The 16,211-nt window shown below is 38.0% G+C and overlaps 1 protein-coding gene and 1 long non-coding RNA gene across 3 annotated transcripts in view; one reads left to right on the top strand and one right to left on the bottom strand.

Annotated features, from left to right (window-relative positions):
• The first annotated feature begins 206 nt into the window (after window positions 1–206).
• LOC115917870 (two pore calcium channel protein 2-like) overlaps window positions 207–16,211 on the top strand; it is a 67,337-nt gene continuing 51,332 nt past the window's right edge. For both annotated transcript variants that reach the window (XR_004065793.1, XM_030994226.1), the window contains exons 1-2: window positions 207–536; window positions 7,714–7,840. Coding sequence is in view for 1 of the 2 variants with exons in the window: in XM_030994226.1 (XP_030850086.1) it covers window positions 344–536; window positions 7,714–7,840 (320 nt within the window). In the remaining variant the exon portion in view is untranslated. The remainder of the gene's footprint in view (window positions 537–7,713; window positions 7,841–16,211) is intronic.
• Window positions 11,867–15,671, bottom strand: LOC115927901. The gene is made up of 4 exons (XR_004065794.1): window positions 15,491–15,671; window positions 13,950–14,055; window positions 13,576–13,712; window positions 11,867–12,118 (listed from the first exon to the last, which is right to left on the bottom strand). It is a non-coding gene; the product is annotated as an uncharacterized LOC115927901 (long non-coding RNA).

Consider the following 16,211-nt stretch of genomic DNA (forward strand, 5'->3'; position numbering starts at 1 on the left):
CCGCGGCCCCTTGCCTAAAAATGACGTTTAAAAGGGCGCCTCCTATTACATTTGAAGCGCCCACTGACCTCTGAAATTCTGAAAATCAAAGAAATCGTATGCTAGCTTCAGTAATTAAGCACGTGATATTTTGTCTGCTCACTTGTTTACGTTACGTTCACAGTGCTAGTGCACAGCACATCTGCATCGCGCTCCTCATTGTTACATCAAAGACCTTGCGAATAAGCGATCGCTGACATGACACAATTCACAACGGGACTGAAAAGCTATGTCAAGCAAGCAACTTGCTCTTTAATAACATTAATCTCTGTCAAACGAGTAAAAACAATTAAACGTCATCAACATGGGAGACTACTACGAGTATGAGAGCGATGATAATGATGATCAGAAGCAACCAATTCATCGCAAAGTCTACCCGATTTATGGACGAGACCGCGAACGCAGCTCAGCGCCCAGTGACAGTTCGACATATCTGACAGGATCGTCGAGTGCCAGTGCCAATGCATTGATGAATTTTGACAGCGATTCTCATTGCGGTATGCTGCCTCACTTTTACACCTTTTTACTACAACTCGAAATCTGCATTAATATCTCATATAGCTTACAGTTTTGCAGTATAAAAATAGGCAGGGCTCGAGTACACACACCGCAAACTTTGTTGTCCTTAAATATTTGGGGCATAGCTACATGTAGGTGGCAACTATTGAACTAGACCGAAAGCTTCAGTCTCTGAATGATATCGACGGTAGCCTATAATCTAGGCGGAGTGCCGAGCTTTTTTGTTTGCTGCTAGACTAACCTTAAGCAGAACGTCTGATACGGCGAGACTACGAACCGTGAGTCGCGAAGCGGCTCACCGCCTATAATCACTGGTCTAGCTTTAGTCGTTGTTTTTTTATTATCGACCATGAATCCGTGGCAGTTTTTCGTACGAAAACTGCCACGGATTCATGGTCGATAATAAAAAAACACCGACTAAAGCTAGACCAGTGATTATAGGCGGTCCGCGGCTCACGGTTCGTAGTCTCGCCGTATCAGACGTTCTGCTTAAGGTTAGTCTAGCAGCAAAGAAAAAAGCTCGGCACTCCGCCTAGATTATAGGCTATATCGACGGTGGTTCCGCTTCTATGGGGAGAGAAATGACCCATATCAGACGGTTATTTCTGTCTAGGTGGCAACCAAATTTTAATTATATTTTGACTTTCTATAATAATAATACGCTAAGGCTCCGCGGGGGGCGCGACGTCTCGGCGAGCCTTTGTATTCTATTGTTTTTTAATGAGATCGCCGACCCAAGTTGGTGCGGCTATCTCCTCCTGAACCCTCCCCTCGGGGTACCCGTGCCCGGTGCCGTCGTCCGCGGGAGAGTCTACTCTAGCGAATTGGCTATACTCCGCCCGAGGTCCTCCTCCGTGTCGACGTCCAGGGCGAAAACAGACGCGACATGCATAATGCAGGATATGCGTGACGACAGAGATACCTCATGGATATTCAACATTGCATCCGTAGACACACAAAATTGTATACACAAAAATCGGTCGTAAAAAAACTCGAACCATATTCCATACCTTACCTGGCTTACCATGTCGCACGCAAGTACGCCAAAACACGTACATTTTCGCAGTTGCGAGATCGAGACGGAGCGTAGGGCTCGAGTTTTTGGCGGTCGATTTTGTTTTGGTAGAAGCTGAATCTAGACCATGAACCACTAAACATCGCGAAACTGCAATCAATTTCCATCACGAATTCACGATTGCTGCAATATTATAAAGTTTCCATAAATAGAGGTATGAAATTAAAGCCTATTTTGTGATGTTCTCACCGTGTTTACGTAATTTTGATAATCATTTCTTCAAAGTAAAGAAAATCAGACAAAATCACCGTAACTGACAGTGCATTGCCACTGTGTAGTGTGTGTGAGATGAGCTGAGTTGCAGTTGAAAGTGTGTGAGTTGAATTCGAGTCGAAGAGATTTGACACTTTGAAATTGTTATCTGTTGGTTTGCATCATTATTGCCGCGATTTCAATATAGTTTCGTGAATAGATTTACGAAACCTGAGCTTAGAATTAGTAAAAGTATTACTAGACTGTAATGTCTACGTTTTTAAAAGACTGTTTGATTTTCCTGTGAAAATTTTACTTTGAAAAATGATTATCGAAATTCATGGTCAGAAATAATCACAATCTAGGGTCTATTATGTTACAGTTCTTGCATCAAATCAATGCATGAAAACTTAGTTATTGAACTAGAAAAATGTTTTGTTTTTTTAAATAGGCAATTATGAAGTAGGAAGCCTGAAACCTAATAGCCTACTAAACAAATCTCAACAAAGTGTAGGCCTATCCTTATATGAATTAATGAAAAAGTAGCCCCAGAAAAAAGAGCCCCAGAAAATTTCCCTAAAATTTGAAATGGAGCCCCCGAAATGAAAAACTTAATTATTTGCCTGCGCACCCCCTCTAGAATCCCGCGGATTTCCGCGGGTCCTGAGTTGAGTGTATATATAATATAGGCGTGGGGTCCACGGGTTTCAAGGGGCCAAAAACCCCCAAAAGCTCGGGGGTTACGTTTTTCAACGTTGGGGGGGGGGGGGAGAGATCAGATCGCAGCGAGTTGAGTGTATATATAATATAGGCGTGGGGTCCACGGGTTTCAAGGGGCCATAAACCCCCGAAAGCTCGGGGGTTTTAGGCGTATAGGGTCAGATGAGCATATTTTTAATACTTTATTTGTGACACTTGCGGGTCACTAATTGGCGTGGGGTCAATACGTAGAGTTGCGTAGTGTTGCGTAACAACTACGCTGGCCTACGTTACTATATGCTGAGGGACGGAAAGGGGTACGCAAGATGAACGAAAACAATTCAACCTGTTTAATTTTTTTCGCCAGCCTACGCATAACCTACGCAGGGACTATTTCCCCATTAATACGCAGCCTAATTTCTGCGTAGTCGGTACGCCACACTACGGAACTCTACGCAGTTCCAGTGGCTTAAAGAATAACTACCGGTACAGTTGGATCGTTTTTTTAATTTTTATATAAGGACAAATTAAAAAAAAAACATGTTTAGCTTCCTGTTTTTTCGAAAAATGGGAAGGAGGAGGCCCTTTTTTTTCTTTTTATTTTCTTTCAAAATGGCCGCTTCGTATATTTTTTCTGACATTCAGGCTATTTTTCAAGATGGCGGCCGACAATTTTTTTTTCTTTTTTAAAATCAGAAATATATTTTAGCAGTGCTTTTCATGTTTTTTTTCTTTCAAAAAAAAAAAAAAAAATTTAAAAAATAATAAAAAAATAGGAGGCGGCCCCCAAAAAGGAAGCAGGCGGGGACGCTGTTTTTTTTTTCTTAAAAAAAAAAAAAAAAAAAAAAAAAAAAAAAAAAAAAAAACTTTTCAAAAAATTTCAACAAAAAAAATAGGAGGCGGCCCCCAAAAAGGAAGCGGGCGGGGACGCTTAACATGTATATTTCTTAATGGTTTTAATTTAGACAGTCTCTATATATCTATTTACACCCCCCGCCCCCCTCTAGGATCCCGCGGATTTCCGCGGGTCCTGCTAGTGTAATAATAAATAAATATGGACGGTTCCTTGGCATGCTTGGTGGCTTGGGCTAGCCTTATTTTTAATTGGCACACATACCCCGGTGTCTGGTCAGGTCGCCCCCAAGCCGGTCGCCTCCTATACGCAGTCGCCTCCTATACGCAGTCGCCTCCTAACGTAGTCGCCCCCAAATTGTGTGGTCGAGTCGCCTCCTATACACAGTCGCCTCCTATACACAGTCGCCCCCTATATACACAGTCGCCCCCTACGTACAAAGGCAGTACGCTAGCGCAGCGGTCAGAAGCAGGTTATTTAATGTAATGATGTCCACCTTCTTCTAGATAACTATTTTGTGCTAAAGTATAATGTGATAAACGTTTCATTTTATGTTGATGCAACAGAGATTTACATTCAAAGGTTTTACTTTTTATAATTGTACAGTAATATTCTTCTCATTTCGACATTATCAGCCACTGGTTCTCTGTTTCATTCCCTAAACTTAATAAAAGGTATGTGAGGGGGGGGGGGGGGTTAGAAAGTTGGACGTAGCCTGTATAGACCGTACTGTATTCATTGTTATGATATTTGTCTCTCCAATCACTCCCTTCCGGCTCTGATTTTGTTCTTTAGTTTTTTCTCTTTTTCGTGTGATTATATCTTTTCGCTAAAGTATAATTTCAGACGTATACCATCAGGAATATGTTATAATAATTAATCTCAAGGAAGGGATGATGCCTGGATACAAGCAAATGGCGGAATAGACAACATTATGGAAGATGAAGATGGACATAGACAGAGAGAGGGAGAGAGGGGGAGAGTGGGTTGGCGGGAGATAGAAAGTTGGACGTAGTCTGTACTGTATTTATTATTATGATATTTTTCTCTTAATCCTTGTCTGAATTCAGTTTTCCCTCACCGCGCTGACGTTTCATTAAATTATTAGAGAATGGTTTTCGACTCTTAATCCTTGTCTGAATTAAGTCCCCCCCCCCCCTTCCGCATGAAGCGCGGAAGCTTTGACGTTTCATTAAATTATTAGAGAAAGAACAAAAAAGACGATTCGTTGTACCGACTCTTCATCATTGTTTGAATTATCAAAAATGTTTCTTTGTTATTATTATTGTTTCAGCGTTATCCTCCGCGCGCTTTATAATAATGAAGGACAAAAGCGCCGCGACATAGTAATAAGGTATGTATTTGGAAGAATAACTGCTTTTTATTTGTGCACAGATTAAAAGAAAAGTGACATCTATACACAAAATAAACACAAATTATTATACAGGTTAAGGTTGGAACCTACTAGTGCTTTCGAATACTTGAAAAGATGAGCAGATGTCCCTTACAATATTCATTAAACAAAATCACGCACTTATATATATATATATATATATATAATGAATTGAGAGTAAAATTAGATAACGTTTCGTTCATTTGGGTTTACTGCCGAAAGCTTTTATTTCGATCTATTTGCTTCATATAAATTTATATAAGTCATATCAATTATAGCTCACTTTTAATTCAATGTAGAGACATTCTCTTCTATTTCTATTTTTAAACTTTTACAACTATCTCATGACGACACGTTCTAGTATGGGTCTTGTAAGTAGTGAACACAAACTATATGGGATTAAAAAGGGATCTGAAAATGCTCTAATTTGCTTGCGTGTACAAAGTATACTTGAGAAAAGCTAAGAAAGCCAATCTATTAAATCCTTATTATCTCTATAGCCTGTGGATACTCCCTTAAGTTCCGTCACTAAGCCAGCCAGAACGATTTATTTATTTATTTATTTAAAATGGTTTATTTCATTAAAAAACATTCGCGGCCCGAGAGCCGAATCAGTTTCTTTTACAAAGTATACATCAGTGACAAAGTAAAATTACACATAAAAATTATGCATGGTAGCATAATGGTAGTAAAATTGCAATTCTTTTGTACATAATTGTGCTTCAACGACCTTGGCAAATTGCTTGGTACACTCTGAAAACTGAAATGTTAAATCACAATTTAAAAGGGCCGAGGAGTGACCACTCTTTCAAAATGGTAGATTAACACTTGAACATGCTGGATCCAACACTATAAAGGTCGAATCTAGCAGGTTAAAAGAAACAATCTGACATTTTAAAAGAGTGGTCACTCCTCGGCCCTTTTAAATTTACATTTAACATTTCAGTTTTTAGAGTGTACATATACAGAAATCTGAATTGTATTACCATATTTGCAATTAAATTATATACTGAACTTATACAATATATGAATAGTGATACATTTTTGATATTCAAAAGAATTAAATGTTTTAGTTGGAAAATGCGTAGCCAGATGGGTATGGTTATATGGTATGGTTATGGTGTTTTCTTCAATAACAGAAACAAAGACAACAACAGAAACCAAATCCAGGAATTATAAAGTCAAATAGATGCTCCAGTGATTTAAACAGATTATACATTGTAGGCAAAATGCAGAACATTGTGTATTTGGGCCAATTTACTTAAAGGTACATGTAGAATATGATATTGCATAAAAATAAGATAAGTTTCGCATAAAAAACATGGGTAAAAGTTTGCCATTGTAATATTCGATATAATGTGCATCATCTTGGGAATTGTTAAAAAGTCAAACAGGATTTTATACAATTAAAACTGATTTAGTTTAAAAAAAGTAAAATTCTATATTCTAACCCTAGTAACATTATTAAAAAATCCATTCAAATGTCACCCTTTTATTTAAGAACTTATACCAGAGAAAGAGAGAGAGAGAGAGAGAAAGAAGGAGAGTGAGAATAGGGAGAGAGAGGGGGTGGGAGAGAGATAGGGAGAGATATAGGGAGAGAGAGAGGAGAGAGAGATAGAGAAAGAGAGAGAGAGAGAGAGAGGGGGGGGGGGGGACAAAGAGTGAGAGTAACAAGACAGTGAGCTAGCCAGAAAGCCATGAAGAGGGTCTCCCCGCTTCGCAGCACAGCACTGACAGAGAGGAGACAATAATATTGAGAGAGTGATCGATGTGTTAGTACGTAAGCTGGTGGAAACTTAGATGCAAATATCCTCGAAAATATGCGTTACAATGGAAAACTCGAGGAAAATTTTCAATATTTAGTAATATAGAACTGAGATGCCAGGAACTAAAAATGGCTTGACTTTGAACTTGTAAAAGACATCAAATTAAAACAACAAATTAGGGGGCGAGCTGACCAAAAAACTGGGGGCGAGCTGACCAAGAATCCCAAAATCGGCAAACAAAATCGGGAGGCGACATGACCAATTAAGGGCGACTTTGTAAGGGGGCGGGCTGACATTAGGCGAGCTGACATGGAACCCATACCCCTGCCTGTGTGAAGAGTGATTTAAACAAAATCTAAAATGCGCTCGTAATCGCCCTTTCCTGCACCAGACAAACCTTTCAAAATACCTTTGGGGTTGGACTCTTGGAGTTCATTAATAGATTCTTCTTTCTACTCGTAAAAAGCACTTTGAAATCGGTCAAGCATTGCATAAAACATGTGACAATTAATAGATCGGATTCTGAGTGATAGTAACATACATGTAGACTCTATGATATACTAACACTTAACAGTGACTAACCTTCCAGTAACTCCAGGGAGCTCCGACAAAGGCCTCGGCGGTGGCGGGGGGGGGGGGGGGGGGGTGTTTCATAAAGCTGTTCGTAACTGAGTTACGCATGACTTTACGAACGACTTGTATATGAAGTGCCAGATAGGATGCCCAAAGTTTTTCCTGATGATTTAACAAAGTGTGACTATTATTATGGCAAAAAATATACTTTGCCATAAAAACGTTTATTTTAATAAGAATGTTAATCTACATCTGCACAGTTTAACTTTAGTTGATGCAGCTAATAAGGAATTGAGCATACCATTTTGCACTTCATATTTAAGTCATTCATACTCATAGAGTCATGCGTAACTTTACGAATAGCTTTATGAAACACCTCCCTGGTGTTCCTGATGAAAATGAGCTAACATGTGAAAAACGCTGACCTATCACAAATATTCACGATGGTGGTTCTGGCAGACACGCAAATACATGCATTGTACATGAAAATAGCTGTTTCTCGCGTTGCCAATTTGTTATTTACTTTACAATACAGCAATTAGTGTCCAATGGACAGCTAAATTGAACTTGAAATGTATTTTTGTTTCTATTCTGTGTTTAGATCCCAAGGCCCTTCTGCAAGCTGTGGTCTTTGTCGAAGATGCTGTCAAATTCAGGAGTATCAAACACAAGATAGACCCCTTCTCTCTCTGGTACTACCGGGTCTACTACTCCAGGCCAATTCAGTGGTAAGGTTGTTCAATGTAACTCTTTGCTTCCTTTAGTTAACTGATGGAACAATCGCTGGAATACCACATTCAATTTTTGCTTCATATAACACTTTGCTTGCTGTAGTATAGACTTATTAAACAACCACTTAGTCCAGAATCTTGCCTATTTAATTTTGATCTCCACCACACCAACGCTACCTACTTACTTGCTACCAGCCGAAGATGGCTTGATCATTAAACTAGTACGCCCAACGAAAAATGGGCTGGTGAGCATAATTATGAGTTCGTTCATAAGGGCATCTTCGGCGGCTTGAATCAATTGTAGGGAGTATAATATGAAGAACCGGCTAGATTCTGGACTACATGTAGAGGTGTTGTGGTCTAGTGGATACGTTACAGAACATGGATAACATGGTTTGCGGGTCGATTTCTGCCGCTGCACTTCCATGTCTGTCCATTTGCAAGACATTAATCTACATGCTCTCAAGTCTTGGAGTATCAAACACAAGTTACCCATTCCCTTCACCTGGGTGGAGAGTGGCAAATGTAGGTCAATGTCTTGCCAAAATTAATCAAACACAGTCTGTACGCCGCTGCACGAAAACCGCCCGTATTTATCGTAGTCGTATGCAAGCCCAGCGGTCAATATGAATACGTAATGAGCACACAAGCTTGAAAACACCGACTTGTTTCCACCTACACAAAATGGTTTCTTGCTAATCATTTAGCATAAACGATATGTCAAATTGAAGACAAGAAACTGCTCTTTCATTAATCTGAATTAGAAATAAACTGGACTCCATTACCTTATGAAATATTTCCTGTCAAGTACAAGCTTACTTTTTCCGTATTTTCATCGAGTTTATGATGAAAGTGAATGCATAAAAAACATATAAAACGAGTAGGAACCTCATCAATCTTTATATTTTTGGAGAGTTTAGACATCATTCTTTGTATGGTGTGAAGATCAGGTTATTTGATTTTTCGAACGGGTCAAGTTCACGGTTTTAAAAAATAGTTCCACATTAAGAAGATACATGAATACGAAGATTTCCGATCACCTACCGAACGACCATTCGTCAAAGGTGAACGAACTTGTGACTTCGCGGTTTGTTTTCTAGGCACGAATAATGGCGTTATTTCAACATTTTAACCCTATTTCATGTAATTATCTTGGTATTTATCGATTACTAAGATTAACTATGGGCAGTGATACGATTGATTTTGGAAAATTTAGTGTTCGTTTCAAGAAATTTCAATTTGAAGAATAGTATGCGCCCACTCATACAAATTTGTGTAACGAAATTATACGACTTCACCGATGTCTGAATCAGCGAGTTCAGCTGTGTGGGTAGGCGATTTTGAGCAAAATGCAATTGTCATCGAATTTATCACCTAAAGAAAAAATAAATAAAAATCCCATTATTATTTACGGTTATTAGTGGTATGGTGAAGTTCACAGTTGTTAGTACAAAGTTGCAAAACATAATATTGCACTTTATACTATAGACTATACGCCAGGAATGTAAAGTCCAATATCTCTCTGCTTAATTGTTGTTTTTTTCTTCCCAAGAAATGATATGTGAACATGTCGGTTCCAATGCAGTGATTGACACTACACACAAATAAATAAGTTAAAAATACACGGGGGCAATTTTCCCTTCAAACCTTTGAAATTCGGAGGGCAAAGCAATATTCAAGTCATTCTGTTTACAAGGCGAACTGAAGTCACTCATGAATTTGGTCCTGCGAAGGGTTGAGGTTGACATTCCCGTTAACAAAGTAACGCCTTCAATAAAGAAACACAGTCCTCTGATCAGTCATACAGTTCACGCATATACACAAACGGTATGTTTCTTTTGAACAATTGTTTTTATTTTTTATTTCTCTTTGAATACAAAAGACAACTTGGCAAGGTTAAAAAAATACATGTTTTGGCAGATATTATTATTCATAAGCTAGTCCAGCTGGGACACACACAGTACTGGCTAGTTTAAGGCACTAAAGCACGGAAAATACAAAAATCCTAAGTTACAATGAATAATGTTATAACACGAATAACTTAAGTTGCTCATGTATGTACATGCTACATTCTGCCGTAATATATATTAGAAGACTGTACAAGGAATACGGTAAGTGTGCAACATAAACTATTATAACAAAAAAGAATATAATATGTAATACAAACAAAATGGAGCACTAAATCAGATAAAGAGTATTGTGCATAACACTGGTTTGCATTCATACATGTGATGAATACATACTGGTAAGTGGTTTTCTATATTTAGCAAAAGAAAGAAATGCTGAAAGAACACAGGCTGCAAGGTGAACATGATCACTACCGGTAGAAGCAACATACATTGTCAAAGTTAAAATCAGTGACAGATAAAGAATTAGTTAAATATTCCAACTAAAGTGTTTCGCCTGTTTACAGAGAAATTCATTTCCGTTATTGACAACATTTCGGAACTGCATGTTCACCTCTGAAGGTGAACTAAACTGTGAGGAAAAGGATGGTCTATTGGGCATATCTTGGGCACTATTCTTGTCAATTTGTAATGATCTCAATTTAGAAACTGAAATATGCCATGAACGTATAACATAATCATGAGACATCTCTGCACTGTAAAAAGATATTCCCCTCCTACCAGCATCTCTATGTACAATCAAAAGCTCACCGAACTGGTATATAATCTTATCCTTTACAAATAATGGACTTTTATTTACACAGTCATACTGTAGCGCATCACAACATCTTTTTGAGACAAGATCATAAAAATATTCATAAACAGTTATGAATAAAAATAACCATCCTCAAGACACAGTCTACATTTATACAAATAAACATTTAGAATTTTGAGTAAAAAGTCTTCGTCCGAATCTGATGCAAGCACTCGGCTCTGATGCGAATTTTCCATACTTCTAAGTGACATTTTATTAGCACTACTTTACTTTATACAATACATGTAGCATGGTCTACATGTATGGTGACCTTGTGTTCCTGAAAAGTCTTCATTTATATCACCCAATCTTTTCAATTCACTTTCAGGAATATCTTTACAGGTATATGTTTTATCATCAGAAGTCAGTAATGCTTCACAAACAGAACAGGAACGATAACTTCTAGATTGCTCAAAATGTCCCAATTCAAATCTATGTTTCATGCATAAAGGTATAGTAGGTGGAATTGAAGTGCATTCTTCAGAAAATGCAGCATTGAATTATTCTAATTCACATTCACAATCTCTTAATAATTTGAGATTGAGATTGAGATTGAGATTGAAAAGGTTTTATTGATTGCACTTCGCAGCCAGATGGCTGAATTATGAACAATTTACATTGGCAATGAATTATAATACATACAAATGTGGTTGACATTGTCACAAAGTATAATATACAGTATATAACAAAATTCATAACAAAGTTCATAACTAATATGACTAAGGCAATAACAGGCAAATTAATTCACGTTTAAAATATATTTTGTGAGGTGACACAAGAGTAGGTCAAAGGATGAGCAAGCAGGCCCTTTGCTCTTCAATACACGCTCTCATTCCTATACACGCTCCTATTCTCACTCCTGTACCTTGGACACTCTCATAAACACTCACATTTACACTCCTATACAAACTCCCATTCACACTCCCATACACTAGCTAACGGTCTGCTCGCTCATCCCTGGACCTCTCTTGTGTCAAGGAGTGTCGGGTATTTAAAAAAAATAAACAACAAAACAAGTAAGCTCCTTCCCGACTTTCGTAAATTGGGGGGAAATAAGCAAATGAATTAAAAACTTGAACACCATTTGATCTGAATTGCCATGTCATGATTGCTACAAAACCTTATCACTATTCAATGTACATTTTAAAAAAATATTACAAGTAATTATGGAAGCATAGAATTTAAAATTTAAAATGCGGAATGTAAAATGTAAAAATGTAAAAATGTAAAAATGTATGCAGACAATGAGACACCGGACCATTCAACAGGTAGACAATTTATCAACACAACGGTCATAATGGAACAGAAATAAATAATTCTTTCTTTTTTACGTGTCTTTTGGGTTTTTCAATTTTCTAACATATTTTTTTCTGCAACCACTACAAATACAGTCTGTCATTTAGATATCGGTATTACGTTCCGTAATGATAGCTACAAGGGCATTAGATTTCATAGTACATAAATGGGGCCAAGGAGCCAACTTATCCTTCACCCCAGCAGCAAGAACGATTGATGTGATGTACAGGCTGAATTTTCTACTTCATCCCTCATGGTGATAAAATCACAATGCTTAATCTGAAAATAAGATAAGAGTCAAAGAAAAACTGACTTAATATATCATTAAAACGTTAATTGATCATCTTGCAACTTCAAAAGTTTACTTGACAAACGGTTGACATTCATAAGTTAAGGAGCAAGATTAATTATATTAGTTCAAATAAAAATAATTTTCCTGTATTTTCACAATGCTTTGGTTAGATTACAACCTAGGAACACTGTTTATATACCAGTAATGGAAACAAAATGAAGATTTTTATTTTATGAATTCACTTATTCGTTCTTGAGGAAGAAGATTTCTATTTAATAATGTCACTCGGGTGGAGTGAGATGCTGCGATGCATGAAAACAGCTCAGCCATCTACTACCCTCGAGAATGACACCATTTGGGGAAATCCATGTTGCCCTCTAGGGAAGTCGACAGCTGAGCCGTTGTGCAGTCCCTCGCTCCGCCCATGTCATGTCAACATTCACAAAACAACATGCTATCGTGAAGTCCATAATGTTACCATGGTGGTTAGCATTCATTGAGGGGATAATTACTGAATAAATGGTAACTTTAATGAACAGGATCTTGTTTTTTTCCGAGAATAAACAATAAAATGTGATTCAAAATGAGTTTAATTTGAATTTACTTTGAGAAAGCACTTTATAATTTCCATGTACATAAAATAAATGAAATCACAACTTACTTTGTTTCCAGGTTGCATCTTGAGGTCAAGATCAAGGGGGCGATCAGTTGGAAGAGGGCTAGGGGTCACATGACTGGTTGTGAAGCCTATGGGAGATCTTTTACAAGTTGTAGGAAGGACTGTGTACAGCTCCGCACCTGGAACAAAATTATCAACATTAGACAGTGAATGAACAACGCAGGTTGTTTTAATATACAAAGCAATCTACATGACATTAAACAGTTATGCATCAAGATTTCCTAATCATGTATTAGAAGAGGAAATGAGAGCAATTACTATATTTTCCTATGGGAGAACATAAATGAACTTTTTTCACTAATCAGAAATTTCACTGACTGCTCTTTAGGGATACAAATTTCCATGTAAATGCAATAAATGAAATCACAACTCACTTTGTTTCCAGGTTGCATCTTGAGGTCAAGATCAAGGGGGCGATCAGTTGGAAGAGGGCTAGGGGTCACATGACTGGTTGTGAAGCCTATGGCAGATCTTTTACAAGTTGTAGGAAGGACTGTGTACAGCTCTGCACCTGGAACAAAATTATCAACATTAACAGTGAATGAACAACGCATGTTGTTTCAATATACAAAACAATCTACATGACATTAAGCAGTTATGCATCAAGATTTCCTAATCATGTATTAGAAGAGGAAATGAGAGCAATTACTATATTTTCCTATGGGAGAACATAAATGAACTTTTTTCACCAATCAGAAATTTCACTGACTGCTCTTTAGGGATACAAATTTCCATGTAAATGCAATAAATGAAATCACAACTTACTTTGTTTCCAGGTTGCATCTTGAGGTCAAGATCAAGGGGGCGATCAGTTGGAAGAGGGCTAGGGGTCACATGACTGGTTGTGAAGCCTGTGCGGGATCTTCTACAAGTTGTAGGAAGGACTGTGTACACCTCTGCACCTGGAACAAAATTATCAACATTAGACAGTGAATGAACAACGCAGGTTGTTTGAATATACAAAGTAATCTACATGACATTAAACAGTTATGCATCAAGATTTCCTTATCATGTAAGAAATCACTACTGTATTCTATGGGAGAACATACATATGTAAGTGTATTTTTTTATAGTTTCACTGACTGCTATTTAGGGAAACAAATTCCCACGTGAATAGAATAAATTAAATCACAACTTACCTTGTTTCTAGGATGCATCCTTGAGGTCAAGATCAGGGGGGGGGTCAATTGGAAGAGGAGGGCTAGGGGTCACAACTTCTATGAGGGCCTGTGTACATCTCAGCGCCTGGAACCAAAAAAACAAAGACAAAACAATTAACACAGAATGAACACAAGAAATAAATCAAACATTCAAGAGTGATTTCCTCAACAAATAAAAAAGCTAGCAAGAACTATAGTTCTCTACCCCTGGGCAAAACATGGAATCCCATTTCACAAATCAGATTATCATTAACTTTTATTTAGGGAAATATGTGTCTGTGTAAAAGTCAATATACACAAATGCACACAATGAATACGATGTGGCTGACCGGCAAGTTTGACAGTATGACATGCGATTTGAATTTTTTAATTATTTTTCTAACATCGGTGAGTTGAATTTTTTTTATTTTTTATTGCTATTTAGGTGTCATCAATTGTCACTAAAGTACCAATTTAAAGTGAAATCAGTTGAGTTTTGTACAGTGGTGTTTGAAATGTTGAGATTAAAAAGAACAGCTTTTAATACACAGCCAAGGTCGTAATTTAATGCAGCCATGTAAGTCTAGACTGACTAGAGTCTAGACCACACAGCATTACTATCCTGGCTGTATATTAAAAGCTGTGCTATTGATTCTCAACATTTCAAACACCACTGTACAACACTCAACTGATTTTACTCAAAATCGGTACTTTAGTGACGATTGATGACACCTACATAGCATTAAAATACAATTTTTTCAACTTTCCGATGTTAGAAGGAATTATTTAAAAATTCAAATTGTGAGTCCACTGTCAAACTTCCGATCAGCCACATCGGCATGATTGTGTGCATCTCTGTGTGTTACGAGTGTATCGACTATTCATGTAGATCTATTCCAATCCTGCCTATGCAGTGCAGTGCTACTGGTCAATACGCAATAGCATTGACTCATCTTGACTTTTAATAGAAGTCTAGATCAAATCCTATTTGGAATTCAATCTAAAAACGTTATTACTAATAATCCCAGTCCCATTTGATGCCTGAACACGTGAGGAAACTGAAATTCAACAAAAAATGAAATAGTTTCGGTCTTTGAGCCAACAATTGCACTGAAGACTCCATGAAAATCTATATGTGGGACAACACTATACGATCGGTATGCACTACGCCCATTCGCGCGCGTTTTACTATTTTTAGACCATTTCGCGCCAGTTCACCCAACTTCGAGTACGTATTTCCGGTGAAAACATGATTTTCTCGTGAATTTGGGGAGCAGAATTCACTAATTTCCTGTTGAGGAACCTCAAATTGGACAACAGATTTGGCAATTTCAGACATTGCTGAACACATATCGACATCAAATGATCTTTTTCTAGTTTCGAACGGGTCAGGTTCACGAAAACAATTTTAGTTACAAAACTAGGAACGAAAACTTCTCAAAATTAGGCTTCATTGCATGATGCTGTAAAACCGTAAATTTTGCGGAAATATATCAACATTTCATATCATTCGAAAGGAAATTTTCTGGAGATCGACTTACCCAAACATGGCTGCTCAAAAACTGAGCATGCGCGAGAAAATAGAGTCTACGTCATCCCTTCCAGTATTCTCGCACGATCTCGTAACTTCTCGTTTGTGGATATTATTCATCGAGCTGTTTCCATCGCACGATAACGCTCGCACGATATGCTCATTAGCGAGCGTGCAGCGGGCTGACTGAACAGGTAGCCTTTTGATTTCTTCCTTGCACATTTATTTTAGCTATCTAAATTATCTATCTGTTTTCACAAAGCTTAGCATTTGTTACCGGTACTTGAAAAAACAAAGAAGGAATACAAATGCTTGAATGAAGGAAATTCAGAGGAAGGATGTATTGTTACTTCCTTCCGTCCAATGTTTTAACTTGCACGTAACCTTGGACTTTTAAGGCAAACAAGCATGTCAGCTTTATGTCTGTAGCACTCAGTGGCGGATCCAGGGGAGGGGGGGGGTGCCCAGGGGGCCCTGGCCCTCACCTTGGAGATGCCCCCCCCCCCCCTGGCGCTCAAGGGGGGGGGGGGTTGCGATTTTTCAAATTTTCGAGGGCCCCCAAAAAAATTAGTGCTCACTACCTCCCCAATAAAAATTTCAGCACACTAAATTTCAAATTGATTTCAATTTGGCCCCCTCCCTAAGAAATCCTGGATCCGCGCCTGGTAGCACTAAACTGCACCTTTGTCGTATGGAATCTACAGAATTTATGACAAGATTTTTTTTTGGGG

This window comes from Strongylocentrotus purpuratus, unplaced genomic scaffold, assembly GCF_000002235.5.
Source record: "Strongylocentrotus purpuratus isolate Spur 01 unplaced genomic scaffold, Spur_5.0 spur5_contig_850, whole genome shotgun sequence".
Lineage (NCBI taxonomy): Eukaryota > Metazoa > Echinodermata > Echinoidea > Camarodonta > Strongylocentrotidae > Strongylocentrotus > Strongylocentrotus purpuratus.